The sequence below is a fragment of the Mesoplodon bidens genome, assembly GCF_964165515.1.
Source record: "Mesoplodon bidens genome assembly, chromosome: 16".
Lineage (NCBI taxonomy): Eukaryota > Metazoa > Chordata > Mammalia > Artiodactyla > Ziphiidae > Mesoplodon > Mesoplodon bidens.
This window is the reverse complement of record NC_138173.1, coordinates 29654985-29675588: the sequence shown is the minus strand read 5'-3', so window position 1 is coordinate 29675588 and position 20604 is coordinate 29654985. Positions and strand designations below refer to the sequence as shown.

At 36.9% G+C, this 20604-nt stretch overlaps 1 protein-coding gene across 1 annotated transcript in view; it reads right to left on the bottom strand.

Annotated features, from left to right (window-relative positions):
- WWP1 (WW domain containing E3 ubiquitin protein ligase 1) overlaps window positions 1-20604 on the bottom strand; it is a 119364-nt gene that overhangs the window by 21585 nt on the left and 77175 nt on the right. The window contains exons 11-17 of the mRNA XM_081258360.1: window positions 20069-20243; window positions 10994-11048; window positions 10825-10909; window positions 10567-10695; window positions 5497-5572; window positions 5318-5389; window positions 2533-2621 (exon numbers count right to left, since the gene is read on the bottom strand). Of these exons, the coding sequence (XP_081114486.1) occupies window positions 2533-2621; window positions 5318-5389; window positions 5497-5572; window positions 10567-10695; window positions 10825-10909; window positions 10994-11048; window positions 20069-20243 (681 nt within the window). The remainder of the gene's footprint in view (window positions 1-2532; window positions 2622-5317; window positions 5390-5496; window positions 5573-10566; window positions 10696-10824; window positions 10910-10993; window positions 11049-20068; window positions 20244-20604) is intronic.

Genomic DNA, 20604 nt, shown 5'->3' with positions numbered 1-20604 from the left:
CCCAGCTGTTGCAGATCACTTTTAGCAAACAGCCCAGAGAAAACTGAGTAAATTCAAAAAAAGAATGACTACAACATGGCCTCTAACCTATACTCTAATGGTAACAAAAAAGAAGGAAAAATTCTAACTAGCAAGAGGCAAAGAGTTCCCTTTCAACATATTCTTCCATATACTCTCAAATGAACTAAAGAGTTACAAGAGGTTGAAAAAATTATTATACGACAAATGAGCAAGCGGAGCCTAGAGAAGAAAACAGTAAAACCACTAACAATGAAAAATCACATTAGAAGCAGCAAAATGTAGGGCAGTACTGTAAACAGTGACATGAGGATAGGCTTCAAAAAAATCAAAACAAAATGAAAAAGCACAAAGATAAAAATGATCAGAGAAAAGATGACAGACATGTAAGACTGACAAAGGAGATTCCACATACCCATGATTGATGTTCCTGAAGAAAAATGGAACAAATGGAACAGAAAAAATATTCAAAGACATAATAGAAGAAAATTTCCCTTAAATTAAGGAAGATCTTAATATGTTTCTAAAAAAAGATATAAAACAATCAACAATGAAATTAATGAACTTCAAAGAAAAGGCCTATGTGGGCACCCAGAGGAAAAAGCTTCCTACAAGGTGCTGGCCTCCCACTTCACAGTGCTTACATTCAATACTAGAAGACAGGAAAACAATGTCTACAGAGTACTGGAGGAACTAGTGTTGTGTGAGAAACTTACATCTAGTGAAGTTGTTGTTTAAATAAAAAAGCAATAGAAAACACATTCTCAAGCATGCAAAACTACAGGAATATGTCACCCTTGTGAACTCCTGACTAAACCAAAACCAATACATGAATCAAAATAAAGAATTTGGGAATAAGAAAAAAAATAGTGTGGAGTAACTGACTACATACATTATATGCATTAAAACCATCAAAATATAAAATAAAACCCAAACAGTTAAGGTAAAAAAGGGTTCAGATAAGAATGTGACTGTTATAAAGTCAGACACTGTAAAAATAATACCGCATTTCATTTCTAAGATGTACCTTTCTTTTTAATGCCTGAACATTTCTGAAATTGAGATAAATCACAATAGATGTGATATGAATATCCATTGTGACAGGTAGTTTCTTTTCTGAAAAAACTTAATAATGTTTTAGATGAGAAAATATGTTAATACAACCAGCTCTGATAATCCCACACATATACATACCTCCACCAGTTGTACCTAGTCCCACAACTCTTTTTTAAAAGCCAGCTGTACTAAAATTGTGATTATGTAATTCTGTACACCTTTGAAATATGAGTTCAAACAGAGTTGTTTCTATGAAAAGCAAGTTTAATTCTTTGGAAATACTTAATGAAAGTGTTTTACTAAAATGTGAATTGCTGTCAAATTAGGTTTGGGCAAAGCAATTGAGGGGAAAAAATTAAATAAAAAGGATTGCCCATTCTTATTGATTCACAAGTGCCTGTTAACAATATACTTAGTGAATGTGGAAAACTTTATTCTCAAAAGGACTCAGACTGGATTAAAAACACAAACATAAAACCAACATAAACTGATACAATAGCAAAGAATAAGAAACAACCTTATGGATGCTGATCCATTAATTATGCTATCTCCAGACAATGGAGTATTGTGCAACCATTAGTATTAGCTCTATATATGATATGGAAAGATGTCCATGATATACAAAATAACAAAATCAGGCTGCTATATTGTGCATACTGTATGATCAATTCTGTTTAAAAAAACAGCAAATATGTACGATATCACACATATATTCAAATTTATATACAGTTGACCCTTGAAAAACATGCTTTTGAACTTTGCAGGTCCCCTTATATGTGGATTGTTTTCAATAAACATAGTACCTGTCTTTTCATTTTACAAATCTTTAACTAAGTGTGGGGAAATGTTTGTGTCCAATTAGAGATAACAGTGTGTGGAATCAAAAGAACTAGGGTTCGAGTCCAGATTCTATCCAAACTGCTTCAGCTTCCTGCCCTTGGGTGAGTCACTTATCAATTCCTTTGTTTTGTTTTGTTTTTAATTGAAATATAGTTGATTTACAATATTGTGTTAGTTTAAGGTGTACAGCAAAGTGATTCAGTTATATTTTTTTCAGACTATATTCCATTATAGGTTTGTACAAGATACTGAATATAATTTCCTGTGCTATACAGTAAATCCTTGTTGCTTATCTATTTTATGTATAGTAGTTTGTATCTATTAATCCCATACTCCTTTGCTTCTGAAGCAGAGACAGCAGTACACAGATTTTTGACAATGTAGGGGTCAGCATCCCTAACCCCCATGTTTTCAAGGGTCAACCGAATCGGCAGAGAAAATGTACAGGATAACCAACATAATAATAATAATGGTTACTGCTAGACTTATGTGAATATTTCAATTTTTGTTTTTAAAAATAATTTTGGATTGCTGTTGAAAAAATGTATCATTTCAAGAATATATCCACTGCATACAATGGAGATAGTTATTTTAAAGCAGATATGTTTTTTATTTTACCTTGCTAGACCACCATAATCAAGTCCTTCTTCTCCTCTAAATATTACATATAATCGCCTCCTCAAGTCATAGGGTTTTAGTGCCATAATCTAATTAAAAACAAAAACAAGGATATTTAATCACTCACGTATAACACAAGTTTCCTCCAAAACAATTTTATTTTAATTTCATCTGTATTTTCAAAAATTACACATTTCCTTACCTTATACAACGCTTTTAACTCAAGAGATAACTGGTTTGTTCCACAAACTAGCAAAGATGTATCTTACTCTCCTAAGCTTTCTCTGATACACTTTCATAAATCTCTTTCCCCTCTTCTGGTATTAAATGATAGTTCTACTTTGGGTTAGTAGCAGAGAGGAACAGTTTGACACAGAAAAGTTTTTAAGGATAGAAAACATTCCCTCCTCTGTCACTCTCCAAATTTTACCAGAATCTTGTAAAAGGTGACTTATAAGTTTTTTTGGCTAGCAACACTTACTGAGAAGCAAAAGTTATTGCTCTGGGTCCTGCTTATACCACACATTCCATTTCTCAGTAGGAAAGGAACTCAGCTATTGTGAAGAATTATTTATAAGATTATAAATTTAAGCATAAAAAAGTATATCTTGAAATAGTATCTATACCAATCCTTAAAGGCTTATACTAAGGTTACTAGTAAATAGGCTTTACTTCTGGATAAAAATGAATTACTTCCCAAAGCCAAGACTGGTCTGGGTTGGGGCACAGCTCACCAGCAGGCCTCCACTTCACAGGAAGTCACTGGCTCAGTCTTGCACAGCACGACTCTCCCCAAGCCAGGGGACAAGGCAAAGTAAAATCTACCATGAATTTAGATGTGCACTTACTTACAAAAACAAAGTTCACACAGAGCTTGGGACTAGCTAAGAATTTATCAACTCAAACCAAAAGAAGTTTTGATAATAAACAGCTATATTAGTATCTTGTCCAAACTCCAACAGCTATTAAAATGAAGCTAGGGTTTGAACATCACTGACGTGAGAGAGTTGTTATTCCATTTTGGCTTGTATACATAAAAGTCCCTATGTACCTGTACACAAACGGAATTTTAGTTCATCATTGTAATACTCTGGGAGAGGACTGAGAAGAAAAATTCTCGACCTCATCAGAAAAAAAAGAACTGACAACAGTATTTTGACTTTTCATCTTCATTCAGCAGATGACTCAGGAAAGATAGACCCATTACATTCATTTAGTCATGCACAGAATGTTTATTAATACCTGCTATGTGCAAAACCCTGTTCTAGGTACTGTGCACAGCAGCAGTAAATTTAAGAGCTGTGATCTCTTGGAGCTTCATTCTAGTAAGGGAGATAAACGCAGTGTGTCAGGCAGTGGTAAGTGTTAATAAGAATGAAGTACCATAAATGGCTAGAATGGCACTGTGAGGGAGGTGAGCAGAGAACTGCCATCTTAAATGGAGCGCTCCAACAAGGTCTGAGATCGTGACGCTTAAACAGAAACCAAGAGGAGGTGAGACTTAACACTAGGATTATTAGAGGAACATTTAAATGGAATACAGTACCTATACCAATCTAATTTTAAATAGTTTAGTAGCATTATCATGTCTTTTTTGTTGGAGTTAATGAAGTCTTAGAAAAGTAAATAAGTGTCAAAATGTGTCAACTTGTTCCAGAAGCTCTTTAAGCTTTCTTTTAGTAATCTAATTCACGGCAGGATGATTTTGTCTCTCAGCCTAGGTACCTGTGCCTGCAAAATGGAGATAATAACAGGAGCTATCTCAAAGGGATGTTGTGAGGATGAAGTAAATGAAATGATAAATCTAAGGTGCCAGTGCTAAGCATATGGCAGTCACTCAATACATGATGGGGCTTATTATGACTATTATCGTAATGGACACTCAGTAAGTGGTAGTCATTGTTACAGCTGTGTTCTGAATGGTTTAAAATCTCTAAGCCCTAACTCCCTTTAGATATACAGAATACAGTGACTCAAGTTGTACAGTCTCTCTCAGTATCCGAGGTACATTGGTTCCAGGACACCCCCACAGGTACCAAAATCTAAGGATGCCCAACCTATGCATATCTTCCCATATATTTTAAATCGTCTCTAAATTACTTATAATACCTAATACAATATAAACACTACATGAATACAGGCATGCCTTGGAGATATTACAGGTTTGGTTCTAGACCACTGCAATAAAGAGAATATCAAAATAACTCAATCTACACGATTTTTTTGGTTTCCCAGTGCATATAAAAGTCATGTTTACACTGTATTGTAGTCTATTAACTGTGCAATAGCATTTTCTCTAAAAAGACAATGTACATATACCTTAATTCAAAAATACTTTATTGTTAAAAAATGCTATCATCTGAGCAAGTCATAATCTTTTGGCAATAGTAAATCACAGATCACTGATCACAGACCACCATAACAAATTAATAGTAATGAAAAAGTTTGGAATATTTCAAGAAATTATGAAAATGTGACCAAGTGAGCAAATGCTGTTGGAAAAATGGTGCCAAGAGACCTGCTCAACACAAGGCTCACATAAACCTTCAATCTGTAAAAAACACAGTACCTGCAAAACGAAATAAACTAAAGCACAATAAAACAAGGTATGCCTGAATTTGCTGGCTGCAGAAAATTCAAATTTTGCCTTTCTAAACTTTCTGGAGTCCCCCTTCCATGCCACCCTGGAATATTTTCTACCCACTGTTGGCTGAATCCATGGATGCTGTACCTGCAGATACAGAGGGCTGACTGTACAATTTTATTCTGATAACATCTTTCTTACCTGTTGAAAGGAATCTTCGAACAAGGTCTGCCGGGACACATTGATCTTTACATGACTGGGTAGTGCATTAGACTAAAAACAAAAATAATATCGTAATATCATGTAAGTTACAGGACATGTATTGGGTAAAGATAAAACTAAATGATTATGAACAGAAGATTTATTTACCACCGTAGTACCTGGCACAAATAACGGAAGTGAGCAAGTTTCCACCTAAAGCTGCGTTCATAAGCGATCTGTGGACCACCTTTAGTTCTAAAGAAAAACAAAAACAAACCATATGTTAATTCATAATAAAGCTAGATATTTAACATTTAGTATGAAATTGGAGTGTACCAGGGTCCTACAAATGCCCATAGGAAGGTTACTTGTTGGGAGAGAAGTAAAGCTATATTTAGTGGGCCAACAGAGACTGGAGCAATGAGGACACACAACACACACAAAGAGGGAGACCATGTGTATGGATGGATCTTTTGTAAAGAAAGTTAGTTAATGTGCCAAAAGGATGTAACAGCAAACCTAAGAAGTGCATGCAAGCAAAAGCATCTGTTGGAAAAAAAATGAAAACATTTATAGAAAAACAAAAACAGATCCGTCATTAGCATAACAAACTAAAGGGTAATAGTAAAAAATATTTTTTAAGAAGAAGGGGTACAGGGGCTTCCCTGGTGGCGCAGTGGTTGAGAGTCCGCCTGCCGATGCAGGGGACGCGGGTTTGTGCCCCGGTCTGGGAGGATCCCAAATGCCGCGGAGCAGCTGGGCCCGTGAGCCATGGCCGCTGAGCCTGTGCGTCCGGAGCCTGTGCTCCGCAACGGGAGAGGCCACAACAGTGAGAGGCCCGCGTACCGAAAGAAAAAAAAAAAAAAAAAAAGAAGGGTACAATCCCAGATAACAGAGTGGAGAAGCAGGAACAAAATTAAATATGTTGGTAACTCAAAATAAATAAAAAATGTATAAAACAGTGATAATATGTGATAGAATTTAAATATTTATGTACATGATACATAGTCATAGTTAGCTTAACAGGAGAGGTTTCCTCATATTTGGAAAACAAATATTAAAAGCCAGTACTATTTCAGACAAAAGTCATAAAACATAAATCGTATTCATCAGTTCATTCCCATGTAATTAATTCTTATTGATCCTGATCTCTTGTTAGCAGTTTATGAAGCATCAGGTTTTCCATTAGAATTCTGTAATTTCTTACCCAGCTTGGTGGCATGATTTAAAAGTTATCAGAAACCTGGATTTGTAAAAAAGTCCTTTCTATGAACTTTCTTGAAGATCTTCATTTTTGTAAAAGCATCAGAGTAATATAAATGTCAAAGACTTAAAATGGCATGGTTAAAGACCTGATTACAATGCAACTGACCAAGAAATTTGGTTATTTATGCAACATATAACATCTTAAGATAATAACTAAAATTATGACATAACATTATACCAGGACATATCCAATTTTAGGAATTGCATATAATTTCTAGAACATTTATATTAATAACATTTACCCATATAACCTAAGAAGGTTTATCATCACTCATTTGACAATGCTTCCCATGTAATTCAACATACCAAATTAATCTAATTAGTTTAATCTCTCTCTGAGATGTTTCAGGGAACTTCTGTAACATCCCAAATTTAGCTAGAGGTCAAAAGAATCCTTTTAGCACATTAAAGCTACCTTTCCATTGGGGGGGAAAATGTAAATCCACACAAAAATACTTTTGCCTGGCAAAAAAATATAAAAAAATAAAATAAATAAAACAGATAATCAACAAGGGTACAGCACAGGGAACTCTACTCAATGTTCTATAATAACCTATATGGGAAAAGAATCTGAAAAAGAATGGATACATGTATATGTATAAGTAAATCACTTTGCTGTAACACCTGAAACTAACACAACATTGTAAATCAAATATATTGCAATATAAAATAAAATTTAAAAAATTTTTAAAAGGATATTTTAAAAAACCTGACAGATTTTCAAATAATCCAGCAGTCCTAATAGAGTACTGTAGGGAAAAAAAATGTTTCAAAGGGTTAATTCTTATTGGACCAATTCCTTATTGTTGGACGTGTAAGCAGGTGGAAAAACTTTAAATATAAATTCCTAAAGCCTTACTCATGTTATAGGTTTTAGATCTTTAATGATTAAAAAATTATAATAATGTGCTCAATGAAAGCCTTGGACTAAAAAAAAAAGGGGTTAATTCTCACTAACATATTGAGATTTACATTTTTATTAGAAAACAAAAATAAACTGACATTAGGATTTGCAGGAGTGTAGACTGCGGGGGAGGAAAAAACCAACAGGCATGACACATGTCATCATGGAGGCATGATACCTACAATATAAAAATATAAAATTGAATTTTGTTGTAACACCAGGACTGGCAACAGGAATTGTCTGTGGATGGTATATGTTGCTTTTTCTACACTTTTTGGGAGGTCATGGTTTCAACCGCATTTTAGATTTCAACCATATATTAGATTGCAAAAATAAAAAGCTATGTTATTAAAAAAAAGTTAGTTAAATAAAATACTAAAGTCTACTACTGACTATTTCAAAGAAAACTTCTTGACAACCCTTAAATCCAACGAGGAGAAAGGCTCTAGATAGAAGAGACACGAAAGGAAATTCTACCACATCTTAAAACTAATCTGAAATTGAAACAAATATTGCTGAAGAGAGTAAGCAAAGCAAAATTGAGTTCCTAGGAAGAAGTGATATCCGGTCACCCAGTTCAGCTAGTCAGTGAGGGAAGAAGCAGGGTGGGTGGCAGGTAGGGATAGGTTCTAGTCACACTGACACTAGTCACAAGAGAGAGGCATAAAGAACTTTCACCGTCTTAGGGCACATTTTGGAATGGATGGAAAATGTTCTCTTTTGTTGTCAGGTTCAAGTGAATTCATTCAACAAATATTTACAAAATGCACAGTATGTACCTGGCACTATTCTAGATAGTGAGAGTATTATTGGTTAATAAAACAGATTAAAATACCTGTTTTTGTGCATCCTATGTACTAATGAAGGAGATAGACAAGAAACAGAATGAATAAGTATACTATCAATATATATTCAGTGTTAGAACGGGATAAATACCTCACTACTCCCGCTCCTCAAGAAGGAAGAAAAGGCAGCGTAAAAAGGACAAGGAGTGAAGTGGGGAAGAATTTTTAAATTGTGAAAAGGGTAAACAGAGTAGTGTTCACAGATAAAGCAGTATTAGAGCAAAAACATGGTGGGTATGAGCCATACAGATAATACTGAGGGAAATAGCATACCAAGCAGAGGAAATGAAAGCCCAGATGTGGAAGCCTCAGATGTCTGAGGTACAGCTAAGTGGCCAGGGAAGCTGAAGCAGAGTGAATGAGAAGAAATATCAGAGATGAGGTTGAAGAGATAATAGGGGTTAGATGCCATAAGGGCTTGGAGGCCACTGTAAGTACTTTGCTTTTCAGTCTGATTGAGATGGAAACCACTGCAGGGTTTTCTGCAAAGGAATAACTTTTTACTTAAATTAAAAGAAGAAAATTAAAAAGTCTTGCTGCTTTATGAGAATAGCATTACATGAGGTGTGGGTAGAAAGCAGAGCAATACTTAAGAGGCACCACTCCAAGTGAGAGAGCGTGGTAGCTTGGACCAAAGCAGTGGCAGTGGATGTGGCGAGACGCAGCTGGTCCTGGATACCTTCTGAAGGTGCGGTGACTAGAATTCTTGATGGACTGTATGTGAGGTAAGAGAGAAAGAGCAGTCGAGGATAATTCCAAGATTTCTGGCTCAAGCACACCTAAGAGTGGAGTTGCCTTCAACTGAGATGGAAATAGCCCAGGTAGGACAAGCCTGACTGATGGCAGTTATCAGGAAAGAGTTATGAACAGCTATCAAGTAAGCAGATGAATATATGAACCAAAATTTCAAGTGAAAAGTGAAAAGCTAGAGATAACATTTGTGAGTCATCAGCATATTGAAATTTTTTTAAAAGCATGACACTGGATAAGATTCACCAAGAGAATGAACACGGACAGAAAAGAAAAGAGATCTAAGGACAGAGCTCTGGGTACTTCAATGTTAACAGGCTAAAGAGAAAAGGAGGAATCCCCAAAAAAGAGGAAGAAGTAAGACCAAAATGCAGAAGGAAATCATGAAAGTTGAGTCCCTGTACTATTGATACTTTTGCCAGGAGAGAGAAATTTTTGTCAAATCCTTCTTATTGTGTCAAAAGAGAACTGCAAAACAACCCCTCAACTATGTGGAGGTCACTGGTACCCTTAGTAAGGTCAGGGTCAGTGAAACTTCCTTGCTGTCAGTCTGAGAGAGAAATTAGAAACAGCAATATAGAGACAACTCCTTCAGTTAGTTTTCTTGTAAAGGGTGGCAATAAAAATGAATTTTCACTGAATGGATTTATAAGTTGAAGAGTTATGGCTTTCTACTTGTTCATTTTCAATCTAAGAGAATTAACAGATGATGAGAATAATTCATCAGAGAAAGATGGAAGATAGAAACATGATCACTGATGGAGCAGTTAATTGGAAAAGAGGGGGAAAGATCTAGTGTGCCTCCAGAGGGACTGGCTTTTGATAGGAACAATGACAGTTCATCTTTAGAATGAGGAGGGAAGACAGATACTGATAGGTAGATAGGTGTAATGGTAGGAATTTGTACAAAACTTTATGGCTGCTTCTATTTTCTTAGTGATGCAGATATCACATCTAAGAGTAAGGATGAAGGAGAGATCTTTCAAATACTTAATTAAGCTATTTTTTACCTGGAAAGTTCAATTTTGCTGAATGTCTCATTCTCTGACGTTGCAGCAGCATGATGCATGCATCTGTTAAGAGCACAGACTCTGCGGACAGACTGCCTTGGTCTGAAACCACTTCCATTACTTGCCGTTATGATTTTGCATAAGTTAGTTATGCTCCCTAAGCCTCAGTTTCTACACTTGGAAAATAACAGTATCTACCTCAAGGAATTTCTGGAAGATAAAAAGCTAATTTATATAAAGTGCTTAGAAGAATCCTTGGCACATAGTAACCACTAAATATTTGCTATTGTTCTTATTAAGGAATTATGTGCCAGAAATCTATTCTGTAATAAAGTAGAGCAAAGGCAGGTATACTAGGGTATTACTTGTGTACATTTTCTTAATACACAAAGTAAAATTTGTTGCTAAACTTGACGCTAGATTAGAAGTGAAACTTTATGTCCTCATTAAACAGCATTTAAGAACTTCACTTACACAGATGACTTCCCATTGCGAGGATCTTTGAATGTTGTTGTTCTTGTATTATGATCAACAAAGTACCTAACGCCTTCCCGGGTATACCTAATTTCCCAGCCTTCTGGCAGGGGTTCTTCATTCTGTAGGCTAAAAGATAAAGTTACAATCACAAGGCGATCATTTTCTAGGTGCTAAAAATGTCTGAATCAAGGTTTACTTGATTCCATCTTCAGACATGTGTAAGATCACTTAAGTAAGGCTGTAGTATATACATACCCTTGAGTTCTGGGATCCTCCCACTGGGTTGTTTTTGTGTTATGATTCACAAAGTAAACTCTGTCTGTTGAATCCACTCTTTTTTCTAAAAACAGAGTGAGCATAGCATTTAATAACTATTTGCTATATATACATTTCAGGTATTTTTACCAACAACATATTAGCTTACCCCAGCCTGGTGGCAAAGGCCCATATGGGTCATTTTCTGCAGCTAACATTGAAGCCTAATTGGAGAAAAGGGTTGGGAGGAGAAAGTTAAAAAACAGATTTTTAATATAAAAGCATAAACTTAAGCACTTGGCAGAATCACATTTTACAGTAATTTTCTAAAAAACACGATAAAGGAATGTGAATATAGAAATTTCAAGACACAAAGTCCTAAAAATGTCATGAGTTAAGAGGAGTCAATTAAGTGATAAAATTAATAGTTTTTCTAAAATGATTTAGAAATAATATATTGACATCAGTACTTTAATCTCTTAGCCCTTCCATAATAGTCCACAGGAGTGAAATGACATGAGAAAAGAGCATATAGAAAATTGTAGTGTTAGCGGGTGTGGGTTGGATCCCTGATCGGGGAGCTAAGATCCCACATGCCTCACCGCCAAAAAACCAAAACATAAAACAGAAGCAATATTGTAATGAATTCAATAAAGACTTTAAAAATTGAAGAAAAAAAAAGAAGAAAGAAAATTGTAGTGTTAAAATGAGGTAACATTATTTGTTGAAAAATAAAATAATTATCACAGTTCTCTTTAAAACAAATGCCTAGATTGGGAGGAAGATGGTGGAAGAGTAAAACACGGAGATCACCTTCGCCCCACAGATACATCAGAAATACATCTACACGTGGAACTGCTCCTATAGAACACCCACTGAACGCTGGCAGAAGACCTCAGACCTCCCAAAAGGCAAGAAACTCCCCACGTACCTGGGTAGGGCAAAAGAAAAAAGAATAAACAGAGACAAAAGGATAGGGACGGGAACTGCACCAGTGGGAGGGAGCCGTGAAGGAGGAAAGGTTTCCACACACTAGGAAGCCCCTTTGTGGGCGGAGACTGCGGGTGGCGGAGGAGGGAAGCTTCGGAGCAGCGGAGGAGAGCACAGCAACAGGGGTGCGGAGGGCAAAGCGGAGAGATTCCCGCACAGAGGATCGGTGCCGACCAGCACTCACCAGCCTGAGAGGCTTATCTGCTCACCCGCCAGGATGGGCAGGGGGCTGGAAGCTGAGGCTCGGGCTTTGGTCGGATCACAGGGAGAGGACTGGCTGCCTGAACACAGCCTGAAGGGGTTAGTGCACCACGGCTAGACGGGAGGGAGTCCGGGAAAAGTCTGGACCTGCCGAAGAGGCAAGGGACTTTTTCTTCCCTCTTTGTTTCCTGGTGAGCAAGGAGAGGGGATTAAGAGCGCTGCTTAAAGGGGCTCCAGAGACGGGCACGAGCCGTGGCTAACAGCGCGGACCCCAGAGACGGGCATGAGATGCTAAGGCTGCTGCTGCCGCCACCAAGAAGCCTGTGTGCGAGCACAGGTCACTATCCACACCTCCCCTCCCGGGAGCCTGTGCAGCCCGCCACTGCCAGGGTTCCAGGATCCAGGGACAACTTCCCCGGGAGAACGCACGGTGGGCCTCAGGCTGGTGCAATGTCATGCTGGCCTCTGCTGCTGCAGGCTCACCCCGCATCCGTACCCCTCCCTCACCCCAGCCTGAGTGAGCCAGAGCCCCCGAAGCAGCTGCTCCTTTAACCAAGTCCTGTCTGAGCGAAGAATAGATGCCCTCAGGCGACCTACACAGAGAGGCGGGGCCAAATCCAAAGCTGAACCCCGGGAGCTGTGGAGCTGTGCGAATAAAGAAAAGAAAGGGAAATCTATCCCAGCAGCCTCAGACGCAGGGGATTAAATCTCCACAATCAACTTGATGTACCTGCATCTGTGGAACACCTGAATAGACAACGAATCATCCCAAACTGAGGAGGTGGACTTTGAGAGCAAGATATATTATTTTTTCCCCTTTTCCTCTTTTTGTGAACGTGTATATGTATACTTCTGTGTGAGATTTTGTCTGTATAGCTTTGCTTTCACCATTTGTCCTACGGTTCTGTCTGTCCCTTCCATTTTGTTTGTTTTTTTACTTAAAAAAATTTTTTTTCTTAATAATTATTTTTTATTTTTATTTAAATAACTTTATTTTATCTTACTTTATTTTATTTTACCCTCTTTCCTTCTTTCTTTCTCTCTTTCTTTCTCTCTCTCTCTCTTCTCCCTCTCCCTCTCCCTCCCCCTCCCTCTCTCTCTCTTTCAACTTCTTCTCCCTTTCTTTCTGAGCTGTGTGGATGAAAGGCTCTTGGTACTCCAGCCAGGAGTCGGTGCTGTGCCTCTGACGTGCGAGAGCCAACTTCAGGACACTGGTCCACAAGAGACCTCCCAGCTCCATGTAATATCAAATGGTGAAACTCTCCCAGAGATCTCCATCTCAACACCAAGACCCAGCTTCACTCAATGACCAGCAAGCTACAGTGCTGGACACGCTGCCTAAAATCATAATAAGGCCACAGACACCCCCAAACACACCACCAGACGTGGACGTGCCCACTACAAAGACGAGATCCAGCCTCATCCACCAGAACACAGGCACTAGTCCCCTCCACCAGGAAGCCTACACAACCCACTGAACAAACTTTAGACACTGGGGACACACACCAAAAACAACGGGAACTACAAACCTGCAGCCTGCAAAAAGGAGACCCGAAACACAGTAAGTTAAGCAAAATGAGAAGACAGAAAAACACACAGCAGATGAAGGAGCAAGGTAAAAACCCACCAGACCTAACAAATGAAGAGGAAATAGGCAGCCCACCTGAAAAAGAATTCAGAATAATGATAGTAAAGATGATACGAAATCTCGGAAAAGAGTAAATGCAAGAAACATTTAACAAGGACCTAGAAGAAATAAAGAGGAAACAAGCAATGATGAACAACACAATAAATGAAATTAAAAATACTCTAGAAGGGATCAATAGCAGAATAACTGAGGCAGAAGAACGGATAAGTGACCTGGAAGATAAAATAGTGGAAATAACTGCTGCAGAGCAGAATAAAGAAAAAACAGTGAAAAGAACTGAGGACACTCTCAGAGACCTCTGGGACAACATTAAACACACCAACATTCGAATTATAGGGGTTCCAGAAGAAGAAGAAGAGAAAAAGAAAGGGACTGAGAAAATATTTGAAGAGATTATAGTTGAAAACTTCCCTAATATGGGAAAGGGAATAGTTAATCAAGTCCAGGAGGCACAGAGAGTCCCATACAGAATAAATCCAAGGAGAAACACGCCGAGAGACATATTAATCAAACTATCAAAAATTAAATACAAAGAAAACATATTAAAAGCACCAAGGGAAAAACAACAAATAACACACAAGGGAATCTCCATAAGGTTAACAGCTGATCTTTCAGGAGAAACTCTGCAAGCCAGAAGGGACTGGCAGGACATATTTAAAGTGATGAAGGAGAAGAACCTACAACCAAGATTACTCTATCCAGCAAGGATCTTATTCAGATTTGATGGAGAAATTAAAACCTTTACAGACAACCAAAAGCTGAGAGAGTTCAGCACCACCAAACCAGTTTTACAACAAATGCTAAAGGAACTTCTCTAGGCAAGAAACACAAGAGAAGGAAAAGACCTAAAATAACAAACCCAAAACAATTAAGAAAATGGGAACAGGAACATACATACGGATAATTACCTTAAATGTAAATGGATTAAATGCTCCCACCAAAAGACACAGACTGCCTGAATGGATACAAAAACAAGACCCATATATATACTGTCTACAAGAGACCCATTTCAGGCCTAGGGACACATACAGAATGAAAGTGAAGGGATGGAAAAAGATATTCCATGCAAATGGAAATCAAAACAAAGCTGGAGTAGCAATTCTCATATCAGACAAAATAGACTTTAAAACAAAGAGTATTACAAGAGACAAAGAAGGACACTACATAATGATCAAGGGATCAATCCAAGAAGAAGATATAACAATTGTAAATATTTATGCACCCAACATAGGAGCACCTCAATACATAAGGCAAATACTAACAGCCATAAAAGGGGAAATCGACAGTAACACAATCATAGTAGGGGACTTTAATACCCCACTTTCACCAATGGACAGATCATCCAAAATGAAAATAAATAAGGAAACACAAGCTTTAAATGATACATTAAACAAGATAGACTTAATTGATATTTATAGGACATTCCATCCAAAAACAGCAAAATACACATTTTTCTCAAGGGCTCATGAAACATTCTCCAGGATAGATCATATCTTGGGTCACAAATCAAGCCTTGGTAAATTTAAAAAAATTGAAATCGTATCAAGTATCTTTTCAGACCACAATGCTATGAGACTAGATATCAATTACAGGAAAAGATCTGTAAAAAATACAAACAAATGGAGGCTAAACAATACACTACTTAATAACGAAGTGATCACTGAAGCAATAAAAAAATACCTAGAAACAAATGACAATGGAGACACGAAGACCCAAAACCTATGGGATGCAGCAAAAGCAGTTCTAAGAGGGAAGTTTATAGCAATACAATCCCACCTTAAGAAACAGGAAACATCTCGAATAAACAACCTAACCTTGCACCTAAAGCAATTAGAGAAAGAAGAACAAAGAAACGCAAAGTTAGCAGAAGGAAAGAAATCATAAAGATCAGATCAGAATTAAATGAAAAAGAAATGAAGGAAACGATATCAAAGATTAACAAAACTAAAAGCTGGTTCTTTGAGAAGATAAACAAAATTGATAAACCATTAGCCAGACTCATCAAGAAAAAAAGGGAGAAGACTCAAATCAATAGAATTAGAAATGAAAAAGGAGAAGTAACAACTGACACTGCAGAAATACAAAGGATCATGAGAGATTACTACAACCAACTCTATGCCAATAAAATGGCCAACCTGGAAAAAATGGACAAATTCTTAGAATTGCACAACCTGCCAAGACTGAACCAGGAAGAAATAGAAAATATGAACAGACCAATCACAAGCACTGAAATTGAAACTGTGATTAAAAATCTTCCAACAAACAAAAGCCCAGGACCAGATGGCTTCACAGATGAATTCTATCACACATTAAGAGAAGAGCTAACACCTATCCTTCTCAAACTCTTCCAAAATATAGCAGAGGGAGGAACACTCCCAAAGTCATTCTACAAGGCCACCATCAGCCTGATACCAAAACCAGACAAAGATGTCACAAAGAAAGAAAACTGCAGGCCAATATCACTGATGAAGAGAGATGCAAAAATCCTCAACAAAATACTAGCAGAATCCAACAGCACATAAAAAGGATCATACACCATGATCAAGTGGGCTTTATTCCAGGAATGCAAGGTGTATCAAGCAACGTGATACACCATATTAACAAACTGAAGGAGAAAAAGCATATGATCATCTCAATAGATGCAGAGAAAGCTTTCGACGCAGTTCAACGCCCATTTATGATAAAAACCCTGCAGAAAGTAGGCACAGAGGGAATTTTCCTCAACATAATAAAGGTCATATATGACAAACCCACAGCCAACATCATCCTCAATGGTGAAAAACTGAAAGCATTTCCACTAAGATCAGGAACAAGACAAGGTTGCCCACTCTCGTCACTATTATTCAACATAGTTTTGGAACATTTAGCCACAGCAATCAGAGAAGAAAAAGAAATAAAAGGAATCCAAATCGGAAAAGAAGAAGTAAAGCTGTCACTGTTTGCAGATGACATGATACTCGACATAGAGAATCCTAAAGATGCTATCAGAAAACTACTAGAGCTAATCAATGAATTTGGTAAAGTAGCAGAATACAAAATTAATGCACAGAAATCTCTGGCATTTCTATACACTAATGATGAAAAATCTGAAAGTGAAATTAAGAAAACACTCCCATTTACCACTGCAACAAAAAGAATAAAATATCTAGGAATAAACCTACCTAAGGAGACAAAAGATCTGTATGCAGAAAATTATAAGACACTGATGAAAGAAATTAAAGATGATACAAATAGATGGAGAGATATACCATGTTCTTGGATTGGAAGAATCAACATTGTGAAAATGACTCTACTACCCAAAGCAATCTACAGATTCAATGCAATCCCTATCAAACTACCACTGGCATTTTTCACAGAACTAGAACAAAAAATTTCACAATTTGTATGGAAACACAAAAGACCCCGAATAGCCAAAGCAACCTTGAGAACGAAAAATGGAGCCAGAGGAATCAGGCTCCCTGACTTCAGACTATACTACAAAGCTTCAGTAATCAAGACAGTATGGTACTGGCACAAAAACAGAAATATGGATCAATGGAACAGGATAGAAAGCCCAGAGATAAACCCACACACATATGGTCACCTTATAAAGGTGATAAAGGAGGCAAGAATATACAGTGGAGAAAAGACAGCTTCTTCAATAAGTGGTGCTGGGAAAACTGGACAGGTTCACGTAAAAGTATGAGATTAGAACACTCCCTAACACCATACACAAAAATAACCTCAAAATGGATTAAAGACCTAAATGTAAGGCCAGACACTATCAAACTCTTAGAGGAAAACATAGGCAGAACACTCTATGACATAAATCACAGCAAGATCCTTTTTTACCCACCTCGTAGAGTAATGGAAATAAAAACAAAAATAAACAAATGGGACCTAATGAAACTGCAAAGCTTTTGCACAGCAAAGGAAACCATAAAGAAGACCAAAAGACAACCCTCAATATGGGAGAAAATATTTGAAGCAACTGACAAAGGATTAATCTCCAAAATTTACAAGCAGCTCATGCAGCTCAATAACAAAAAAACAGACAACCTAATCCAAAAATGGGCAGAAGATCTAAACAGACATTTCTCCAAAGAAGATATACAGATTGCCAACAAACACATGAAAGAATGCTCAACATCATTAATCACTAGAGAAATGTAAATCAAAACTACAATGAGGTATCATCTCACACTGGTCAGAATGGCCATCATCAAAAAATCTAGAAACTATAAATGCTGGAGAGGGTGTGCAGAAAAGGGAACACTCTTGCACTGCTGGTGGGAATGTAAATTGATACAGCCACTATGGAGAACAATATGGAGGTTCCTTAAAAAACTACAAGTAGAACTACCATACAACCCAGCAATCCCACTACTGGGCATATACCCTGAGAAAACCATAATTCAAAAAGAGTCATGTACCAAAATGTTCATTGCAGCTCTATTTACAATAGCCAGGACATGGAAGCAACCTAAGTGTCCATCAACAGATAAATGGATAAAGAAGATGTGGCACATATATACAATGGAATATTACTCGGCCATAAAAAGAAATGAAATTGAGTTACTTGTAGTGAGGTGGATAGACCTAGAGTCTGTCATACAGAGTGAAGTAAGTCAGAAGGAGAAAAACAAATACCGTATGCTAACACATATATATGGAATCTAAGAAAAGAAAAAAAATGTCATGAAGAACCTAGGGGTAAGACAGGAATAAAGACACAGACCTACTAGAGCATGGACTTGAGGATATGGGGAGGAGGAAGGGTAAGCTGTGACAAAGTGAGAGAGTGGCATGGACATATATACACTACCAAACATAAAACAGATAGCTAGTGGGAAGCAGCCGCATAGCACAGGGAGATCAGCTAGGTGGTTTGTAACCACCTAGAGGGGTGGGATAGGGAGGGTGGGAGGGAGGGAGATGCAAGTGGGAAGAGATATGGGAACATATGTATATGTATAACTGATTCACTTTGTTATAAAGCAGAAACTAACACACCATTGTAAAGCAATTAAACTTCAATAAAGATGTTAAAAAAAAAACCACAAAAAAACAAATGCCTATTAATAAATAGTATTAAACACTAGAATTATCTTTATACAAGTAAACTTTTACCTTAGTATTAATATCTTTTATATATTCATACATACATTAATGCATACACATTATTACAACCCAGAAATACATTCAAAAGAAAATATAAACATTTTACCATCAATTTTTAAAGTGTCAAATAAAAAAATCATTACCTGAAAAATCATTTCTTAATGATAAAGTGTATGTATCTTGATAAATATTTTATAAACTTGTAATAGATACTGTTAATTATACTCAATATTATTTAGATAATAAACCTCAATCTGTCTAAAGATGTTCTGTTATGTGTAGAACACAGTTCTGATACACAACTTGCCTAATTCTGCCCTGTTTCCCTAAGGTTTTCATACATACAACAAAGTCCAACCAAAACACACACACACAGTACATAATTTGTTTAGTGTATACAGCTAAAGATGGAACCTGACCACAGACTTCTGTGTAAGTTGCTAAAGAACCAGCAATTTACAGCACAAGATGTTGTGCAAGCTGATTTGGCCCACTCTCTCTCTGCTGGCTACAGACAACCAGGAGAGTGGATCAATCTACAAATGAGAACTTATTATTTAACCTCCAAAGAAAGTGGAGTTGAATGAGCCATCCTGAGGTAGGGTTCTGAAGAGTTAAGTTTTCTTTTTGTATCTTTCCTAATTCCTTTCTATATTTTGGGGTTTCAAGTTGCCTCAAAACATTATCTAGAGATGCCCAGTACTTAAAATTTATATTTTCTACTTCTTGCGATCAAACCTATTTAACAGAAGTCCCCTCTACCCTCCATTCTTGTGGATGTTTTCTTATGGCAATAAATAGATCACCAATTGGTCAAAGTTTCAGACAGCATTAGGTTTTTTTTGGACAAAACTACCTCCAATCCCAAGAATATATATTTGTTGGGCCAAAACAGATGAAAGCATTTCTGAGAATCTGGGATGGGAATCAGAATAGCTGGAATATGGCAAGACTGGCCTTAAGTAAAATCAGGAGGTAATTGGTTTTGTTTAAAGCAAACCAAATGATTATAACTAAAAGTAGAAGACTAGGAACTGGTAAAGACAAGTTATTTTATTAAGAAATTGCATTTATGAAACTACCACTTAATAAGGACAAAAACCTGATTGTATAGTTATGATAGTAAACTAGAATTTTTAAAAAAAATCTTAAAAGTGCTTATGTATATCAGAAATGCTAAATTATTTACTAAAGATCAACTAAAAAATACCTTGTAATCTATAACATTTAAGAAAAATCACCAAGATAGAAAAGGGAAAAGCCTGGAGGAAAAGCTGTATTAACATCTTATAATTTCCTAATTACCGAGTAGAGGTATCGTTGGTTGAACTGTTGCATAGCTCCCTGCAGTTGGTTCCGCTGAGACTGCCACTGTTCAAAATTCCGCACAGATTCCATGGTAGGCCGCTGCCAGGTTGTTGTCCTGGTGTTATGATCCACATAATAAACTCTTCCCCGATCATCCACTCTTCTTTCCCAACTACCAAAAATAAAATAAGCAATAGTAAAAATGAAAATAAACAATAATCTCTTACTATAAGAAACTGGAAAGTAGTTAGGTAATACTTCACTTAAATAATTTAAAAATCAAGTCCAAGAGCTAAGTTTAAAAGAACGTAAATACTGATACTCCTCAGAAAAATTATGAACATGTAACTTGCTATCTATTTTAGCTAAACTACCTTCCCATTCTTCCCTATATGATTTCTAAGAGCTGTCTAAAAAAGAGGCCACAGACTGAACAGTAACAGTATGACTATCCTTTCTCCCTCTTTTTTTGATAAACATTTACTGAGTGTTTACTGTATACCTAGCAATCTGCCTCTATCATGCCTGCCCAT